Raw genomic sequence first — 8783 nt, 5'->3', positions numbered from 1 at the left:
AGCCTATTTCCGCTCTGCCCGTGACGTAATTCCGGCCGGGGGGTGGGGGCGTCTTCTCCCGGAAATAGCCTAAGCCTCAGCTCCTGGCGGAGAGAGCCGGCCTGCGAATTTCAGCATGACTGTTCTGGTGAGGTCAGGTGTGGGGCCGCTGTGTGCCGTGGCGCGTGCAGGTAAGCGTCAGTCCCCTCGAAGCCCTGTTGCCTTGGAAACCGCGTGGGGTGCCTTCCTCAGCTCTTCAGTTGAGGTACCGGGGAATTAAGGGCTCAGGGGCTCACTTCCACCTTGAAGGTGCCCTGGGCTGGAAACGGGTCCGGCGCAAACGCGATAGGGCTGCGTAGTCGTGGGCAAGTGCGTGCTGTCTCTGCGCCCCGGGGGCGTGCAAAGCACAGTAGCCCGAGGTCTGCGGTAGGGTGATGTTAAGGGTTTACGAAGCTGCTTTGAAAACGCTCAGGCGGCTTGCGTTCGTGAATGTTAAGATTTATCACGGGGTTTGTTTGATTTGTGTTTTTCACAGCCATTCCTTCTATTTGGAGAGGGAAATACTTCAGCTCCGGGAATGAACCGGTGACGCCGATGCTGCGGCATCTTATGTACAAAATAAAGTCTACTGGTCCCATCACTGTGGCCGAGTACATGAAGGAGGTGTTGACTAATCCAGCCAAGGTATGGTCGGGTAGCCCGAGGACTAGGCCCTCTCTAGCCGATTTGCGAGGTGCGAGCCAGGAGGGAGAAGCCCGAAGGTCCTCAGCCCAGGCAGTGGGGGTGCCTGCCAGGGGAAGAGCCATTTCTGAGGACCTGGGGACAGATAATCTGTCAGTTGGGCAGGGCTGGCTCACATCAGAGGCAGGGCCAATAAACAGGAGAGGACACGGTCCAAGGGTGTTTAGGAGACAGAATGTAGCTGATTGGATTTATGATGCGGGAAGGATGACTTTCCTACTTGGCTGATGGTAGGTGGTGTGGATTATTGCTCTGGGAGAAGGAATGTAGGAGGAAGGATGGAGAGTTCAGGCTGGTATATGAATCTGAAGTGTTGTAGGACTCTTAGGTGGAAATCTCCAACAGGCATCTGGAAATAGGAATTACTGCCTGAAAAGTTGCCTTGTTGGAGTGGCCTCAGCTGGCACTGGAGAGATGTGCTGGGTTTTCTCACATGTGCAGTTGAGAATGCAGTCTGGGTCTGCACTGTTCTAAGATTAGGCACAGTCACAGCTTTCTGACCCACGTTTCCTTGTCTGTTCTATAGAGCCATTTGGTGAAAGCCTGTAGTCCTTTATTTTAGAATATTTCACCTTTTGCTGGGTTGAAATATGACCTCTGTGGAATTCTGGGGTTGATTTGGCCATTGCTGTTGGATATGGTGGCGTGACTCCAGTGTCGAGGTTTACCCAAGGCCGGTATCTTTCTTTCAATGCTGGTGGGCAAGGCTGCAAGATAGGTGGCTTAGACTAGTGTGGTGGTACTAGAAATAGAAGAGGGTGGTTTAGAAAAGGACTGACAGGATTTGCCGATGGATTGAGTGATGCAACGGAGGAATCAAGGCTGATTCGTAGTTTTGGCTTGAGCAGTTAGGTGGTGACGGCACCTTTTATTGAGATTAAGACAGACAGGACCGGGTTTGGAGGAGTGCTGGGGAGAGGGCCTACACCAGGAGCTGCATTTTATACATATTTTGTTAGCAATGACATCCAGGTGGAGATAGAAAGTAGGCAATTGGCTGTAAGAGTCTGGCGTTCAGGGCCGGACATGGTGGCTCACGCCTGTAATCCCAGCACTTTGGGAGGCCAAGGCGGGTGGATCACGAGGTCAGGAGTTTGAGACCAGCCTGACCAACATGGTGAAACCCCGTCTCTACTAAAAATACAAAAATTATTGGGTGTGGTGGCGGGTGCCTGTAATCCCCGCTAGTCAGGAGGCAGGGGAATCACTTGAACCCAGGAGCAGAGGTTGCCGTGAGCCGACATCACGCCATTGCACTCCAGCCTGGGCAACAGAGTGAGACTCTGTCTCAAAAAAAGAAGAAAAAAAAAAAAGAGCCTGGCGTTCAGAAGAAAGACTGGGCAGGCATATATACATTTGCTCATCATCAGCATGTAGGTGATATTGAAAGCCAAGGAACCAGGGAGAATGTACTGAGAGAAAGGAAGGTTTCCCAGCATTGAGACTTGGGGTAACTCTAAAAGTTAGAGGCTCTTAACCTAGGAACCCTTTAATAGAAATCAGGGGTTTCATGAACCTGGATGGAAAGAAATTACACCTTTATTTTCACTAACTTTCAACTGAAATTTAGCATTTCTTCAATTATGAACATACGCAGCAACCAGTAGCATCAGCAATACTTGTGAATTTGTCGTCTGTGGAAATCATTGGTATTTCCTTATCACAATACAGTGATCACAGGCATCTCAGAATTTCGTCATGCTCATCCTTACTTCAAAATTTTGTTAATTATTGGGTCTTTCGCTTGATTATGGGCTTTTTTGTTTGTTTGCTTTTTGAGATAGAGTCTCATTCTGTCACCCAGGCTGGAGTGCAGTAGTGCGATCTCGGCTCACTGCAGCCTCCGCCTACCAGTTTCAAAGGATTCTTGTGCCTCAGCCTCCCGAGTAGCTGGGATTACAGGTGTATGCTTCCATGCCCAGCTAGGTTTTTTGTATTTTCAGTGGAGATGGGGTTTTGCCTTGTCGGCCAGGCTGGTCTTGAACTCCTGGCCTCATGTGATCCGCCTGTCTCGGCCTCCCAAAATGCTGGAATTACAGGTGTGAGCCACTGTGCCCGGCCTGATTATGTTTTTTTAAATACGCTAGTAAAGAAGTGTATATATCACATTTTTAAAAACATTTGATACACATTTTTCAGATATTTCTTTGTGGTTCTGTGCGTTTAAAAACACTCTGTGAAGGGGTCTATAGGCTTCACTGGACTACCACAGTGGTTCATAACACAAAAAAGGGCAAATACCCCTATCATGTTTCTTTATGAATGGAACTAGAAAGCCTAGAAGGAGAGATGTTGTATGGTGTGAGAAATTTTTTTTAAAGATGGGAGTGAGTTGATTTATTTTGAATGCTGAAAGGGGAAAGTTGAAGGTGGAAGAGAGAGGGGGACGGCTCAATGGACCCAGGGGAGTTGTATGAGGAATGGCAATCCGGAGCACAGGCGGAGGGATTAGGTTTGGAGAAGGGGAGAAGCGGAATGTGTTTCATTCTTGAGTCCCCAGAAACAAATGGGATTAGGTGGAGGCCAAGGTGGGGTTGGGAAGCTGAGGCAGTTGTATTCTATAACATTTTTAAATTCTGCAGTGAGACTGGGGCCCATGTCATCTGAAGTAAGGTGGTAGAATAGGAGCTTCAGAAGCCTAGGACATTTTTAACACAATTCTTGAGTGTTTCTTGAAGGTTAGGCATCATATTAAAACCTGGGATATGAAGATATATAAGGCATGTTCTTCTGCAAACAACTAGACTTTGTGGTGAAGAACATAGACAAATAAGCTCAGAAAAGGTGGCACTGGATTTGGTGTTAGGTTGGAGGACTGGAGGAGGTCAGCTAGGTGGCGTATGAGCAGATTCAGAGGATGAGTATAAGACTGCCAGGGAGAGATGAAAAGGGAGAAGGGTAAGGATTTGCGGTGGCATGGATATCTGGACAAGCAAGACTAAAAACAAAAACAAAAACAAAAAAAACTCACCTTTTTCTGGAGATGCAATAGTCATACAGAAAAGTTCATAAATCACAAGTTTACAGCTCCATGAATTTTCCCAAAGGAAATGCTCCCATGTAACCAGCACCCAGATCAAGAAACAGATCATCACCAGCAGGCAGGGCCCATATGTGAGACGGAAAGTGTTAGAATTCGGAGAGGAGGCTGGAGGAGTAGGCGGGGTCTTGCTGTGTCGGCTGTGGGAGCTGGGAGGGGAGGAAGGGTCTGGCATGCAGAGGTGGATGTTACATGACTTCTGCATTTATGGTCAAGGTGTAATTGTTTTTCTACCAGTTTTGTAAAATGACTGCTACTTTCTAAAATTTGGATAAAGACACCACGTTTCCCTTGCTTGTTTAGAGGAGAGCTTTCTTACTAAATAATTATTTCACTTTTACATTATTTAAGATTTTGGAGGGGTATTTTAAAAGGCTTATTTGAAAATTAATTTTGTTTCTCCATTTTCTCTTTTTACTCAGGGTTATTATGTGTACCGTGACATGCTAGGCAAACAAGGAGATTTCATTACTTCACCTGAAATAAGTCAGATCTTTGGGGAGGTAATGTCCAATGTAAAGTATGAATGAAGCTAATATAAACATTTGAGAACAGATCAAATGTTTGTTTGTACAGATCAAATGTATTGTTCTGTAGTAGTGTTCTACAGCTTCTTTTGTGATTCATCAAAAGTTTTAACTTTATAGTAGTTGATGTACTGAGGCAATAGAGAGGCAGTAGAGGGGAGGAAAATGGTAGAATATTTGAAAAGTTTATACTCCACTGTAGGAAGGGAAATGGAGAGATAAGAGGGACAAAGAGAAAGAGAAGGAAGGGAGGGGGTCATAAAGAGGACAGAAAAAGGAGAATCAGATGAAATAGAGAATGGAAGAAGGAAGAGAGACAAAAGGAAAGGCGAGGAAAGAGGTAGAGTGCCCAGGAAGGAAGAGAGAAAAGATAAAAAAGAGCATTGAAGAATCAGTGGAATTAAGATAAGCTCTAAAGCTGCCAGTCATGATTTTAACCATAGTTACCGTAAAAGTCTTCCTTTGTTTATCTAAAACTCTATAGCCAGAGTTTTGCTCTTATTGCCCAGGCTGGAGTGCAATGGTGCGATCTTGGCTCATTGCAACCTCCGCTTCCCGGGTTCAAGCGATTCTCCTGCCTCAGCCTCCTGAGTAGCTGGGATTACAGGCATGTGCCACCACTCCTGGCTAATTTTGTATTTTTAGTAGAGACGGGGTTTCTCCATGTTGGTCAGGCTGGCCTCGAACTCCCGATCTCAGGTGATCCACCCGCCTTGGCCTCCTAAAGTGCTGGGATTACAGGCATGAGCCACCACACCCGGCCAAATCTTCCTTTAATAAACAGAATTCTAGTTCATTTCCACTAAGTACTTTCTATGAATTTAGAAATAGGAAATAGTGTATAAGAGGAAGTAGAATGTGGGTATTGAAAAACATTAGGTTATTATCAGAGTCATGTAATTGTTTAAATCATATGAATATGAAGAAATGGCATAATCACATTTCATCTGTTTATTTGCTTTCAAATAGTAATACTTTTCTGGTAGTGATATCCTGTTATCTATGTCATGGGACCTTTTATAGCAGAGGCTGCCTTTTTTTTTCCTGTTAATCTTCCTAAATGGTATATGTTATAGTCCCAGGAAGTTCCTATGTGTACATGTATGTATGTATTAAATAACATACATATGGCTGTACACATTTTGCTTTTTGGCATATAGTGCCTATTTATGTGGAATTTTATATTGTGGTATACTTTTATACTTTATGGTACCTTAATATGTGTTTTTTTTGTTTTCCTTGTCACAGCTACTAGGGATATGGTTCATTAGTGAATGGATGGCCACTGGAAAAAGCACAGCTTTCCAGCTGGTGGAACTGGGCCCAGGTAGGGGAACCCTCGTGGGAGATATTTTGAGGGTAGGTAATAAAAGAATGTCTTTAAGTTTCATGTAAGTGAATTTTAGTACTTCTGAGTGTGCAAACCGCGTTGATTTCATTGGTTTTCAGTTCCTTAATCTCATATTTCTCAGCTAAAATATAATGTCAGAATAATGTAATCAGTCATTACTGTTGTCTGTAAGCTTAAAAAATGGAGGCGAGGGGGAGAAGAATATGAAAGCTGAAAATAGGAAACATTTAGAAGACATTATGGGAAAGTGTATTTGTTTTCTCAGGAAGCAAAGTTTTTAATTATATAAAAAGTTTAGGCCAGGCGTGGTAGCTCGTACCTGTAATCCTAGCACTTTGGGAGGCCAAGGTGGGCAGATCAAGAGGTCAGGAGTTTGAGACCAGCCTGACCAACATGGTGAAACCCAGTCTCTGCTAAAAGTACAAAAATTAGCTATGCGTGGTGGCGCGCACCTGTAATCCAGCTACTCAGGAGGCTGAGGCGGGAGAATCGCTTGAACCCAGGAGGCAGAGGTTGCAGTGAGCCGAGATCGTGCCATTGCACTCCAGCCTGGTGACAGAGCGAGACTCTGTTTCAAAAAAAAAGAAAAAAAAGTTTAAGATGGGCACAGTGGCTCATGCATGTAGTCCTAGCACTTTGGGAGACCAAGGTGGGAGGATTGTTTGAGGCCAAGAGTTCAAGACCAACCTGGCCAACAAAGCAAGACTTTGTCTCTTTTTATATTTAAAAAAAAAAAAAAAAGAAGATGTAAAGAAAAAGATTAATAATTTCATTTCTTACATTTAAATTAAGAACTTCTTGCTCTACAAATAAACTAGCAACTTTTTGTTCTTCAAAGACCCCATTAGGAGAGTGATTAGACAAACCACAGAGTGGGAGAAGTTATTTGTGACATGTAACCAACAGAGAACTAGTAGTTAGAATATTTAAAGAACTCCCTTAAGTCAATAAGAAGACAGATAACTTGAGAAAAATCACGCCAAAGATGTGAACAAGTCCATTCATAAAAGAGGAAAATACAAACGACTAAAAAAGCAAAACAAAAATATTAGTCTTACTGGTAGTCAGGGAGATGAAAATTAAAATCACAACGAGATACCACTGTAACCCTCACCAGATTAGAAAGAAAGCTAATAGTCTGTCAACACCAAGTATTGTGCAGATGCGGATATGTGGAACAATGGGAACTGTCATATACTGCTTGTAAGAGTATAATTTAGTACATCCTTTTTTTATTTTGTTTGAGACGGAGCCTTGGTTTGTCTCTCAGGCTGGAGTGCAGTGGTACGATCTTGGCTCACTGCAACCTCGGCCTCCCAGGTTCAAGTGATTCTTGTGCCTCAGCCTCCTGAGTAGCTGGGATAATAGACGTGGACCACCACACCCGGCTAATTTTTGTATTTTAGTAGAGAAGGGGTTTTACCATGCTGGCCAGGCTGATCTTGAACTCTTGGCTTCAAGTGGCCCACCTGCCTTGGCCTCCCAGAACGCTGGGATTACAGGCGTTAGCCACCGCACCCAGCCTTGTACAACCATTTCGAAAAGCTATTGGCCGTTATCTGTTAACATCAAAGTTTCTGATATTGTATGACCCAGCAATTTTACTGCTAGTGATTTACCCTAGAGAAACTAGTGTATATGTGTACCAGGAGACACGTACAAGAAGATAGCAGCATTGAATAAAAGAGCAGAAAACTGAAACAGCACAAATGCCTATCAGGTGGGTAAATGAATCAATTAATTGTGGTACAGTCATACAGTGGAATACGAAGTATTGCAAGAATGCGTGAAATCACAGCGGAATATAACAGTATTCAACATGAAACAAGAGGTGTGAAAGTAGCAGTTTGCAAAAGAGTTCATATCATATGATTATATTTATATAAAATCCAAAAAATAGTCAACATTAAACAATATATATTTGGTGATAAAAATATATTTAGCAACATTTATAAAGAAAAGTCAGGGTATTATTAACTGAAGATTCAGAATGGTGGCGACTTCTGAGGGTACAGGGAGTCCACAGGGGCTTTAGAGAGAAGGTCATGTCCCATTTCTTTAACCAGATGGTGGCTATTCTCTCCTGTATCATTCTTGCTATCAGTCTATGTACTATTTTATAAAACCATTAAAAAAGAGGACAGTTGTTTATAGTACCTGATAAGTAAGAGTGTTTATTAAACTTTTGTAGTTTCTAGTATTTCAGAACTCAATAGTCTTTTTGAGTGTATTTTTTATGTACCTGGCAATTCAATGTAAAAAAAAACAAACATAGCTGGGTGCAGTGGCCCATGCCTGTAATCCCAGCACTTTGGGAGTCCAAGGCTCCCAAAGTTCACAATCAGCCTGGGTAACAGGGTGAAACTCCATCTCTACAAAAAGTACAAAAATTAGCCAGGCGTGGTAGCACACGTCTGTGGTCGAAGCAAGTCGGGGGGCTAAGGTGGGAGGATTGCTCGAGCCCAGGAGGTTGAGGCTGCAGTGAGCTGTGATCATGCCTCTGAGTGACAAAGTGGGACCCTGTCTCAAAAAAAAAAAAAAAAGAAACACCAACACATACTCAATATAAATTTAAATTTCTTGATGCTTTATGGTTTTTGCTTTAAATTAGAAATTGAAGGATTTAAAAAATATATAAACATATGACAAATGAGAATCTTGGTTATTTGGGTGAAGAAAGAAAACAAAATCATGAATTTAAATGTCCAGGGCTCTATTTTATGTTTTTCAGCAAGGTCATTTGAATATCAAATATTTAATAAGGACCTCAAATCATATTTTCATGTTCAAGTACTTTAAAAGTCAATTCCAGAGCCCTTAAAATGTATGAAGGATGCTTTTCCAGACTGAGTCATAAGAACTCCTAAAAAGCCAAAGAATTTAAAGGGTTGTAAAGCAAATAGCCAGAGAAGTATCAGACCTGTTTTATTTTCGATGTTACCTTCTGAAGGAATTTCGCCTGTGATGTTTTTCCATTTGTATTTTGATCTCAAAACTAAATTTGGAAAAATCATCTTGTTCATATTATCAGTCTGGATGTGCATATTCATATCTCAAAAGTATTAATTGGAGGCAGATCACCAGTAAAAATTAAATTCAAATGAAAAATAATGTTGATATACTTTATGCTTTTACTATTGAATTT

At 42.4% G+C, this 8783-nt stretch overlaps 1 protein-coding gene across 10 annotated transcripts in view; it reads left to right on the top strand.

Moving 5' to 3' along the window:
- NDUFAF7 (NADH:ubiquinone oxidoreductase complex assembly factor 7) overlaps positions 1 to 8783 on the top strand; it is a 172458-nt gene that overhangs the window by 155956 nt on the left and 7719 nt on the right. For 4 of the 10 annotated variants that reach the window (XR_012422498.1, XR_012422501.1, XR_012422500.1 and 1 more), the window contains exons 1-4: positions 51 to 170; positions 515 to 663; positions 4183 to 4263; positions 5536 to 5646. Coding sequence is in view for 4 of the 10 variants with exons in the window: in XM_005576116.4 (XP_005576173.3) it covers positions 116 to 170; positions 515 to 663; positions 4183 to 4263; positions 5536 to 5646 (396 nt within the window). In the remaining 6 variants the exon portion in view is untranslated. Of the gene's footprint in view, positions 1 to 50; positions 171 to 514; positions 664 to 4182; positions 4264 to 5535; positions 5647 to 8783 lie in introns of those variants that run through there. The other 6 variants (XR_012422499.1, XM_065527178.2, XM_074011962.1 and 3 more) reach the window with 5 other exon arrangements.

This window comes from Macaca fascicularis, chromosome 13 (genome assembly GCF_037993035.2).
Source record: "Macaca fascicularis isolate 582-1 chromosome 13, T2T-MFA8v1.1".
Classification (NCBI taxonomy): Eukaryota; Metazoa; Chordata; class Mammalia; order Primates; family Cercopithecidae; genus Macaca; species Macaca fascicularis.
This window is presented reverse-complemented; position numbering and strand designations above follow the sequence as displayed.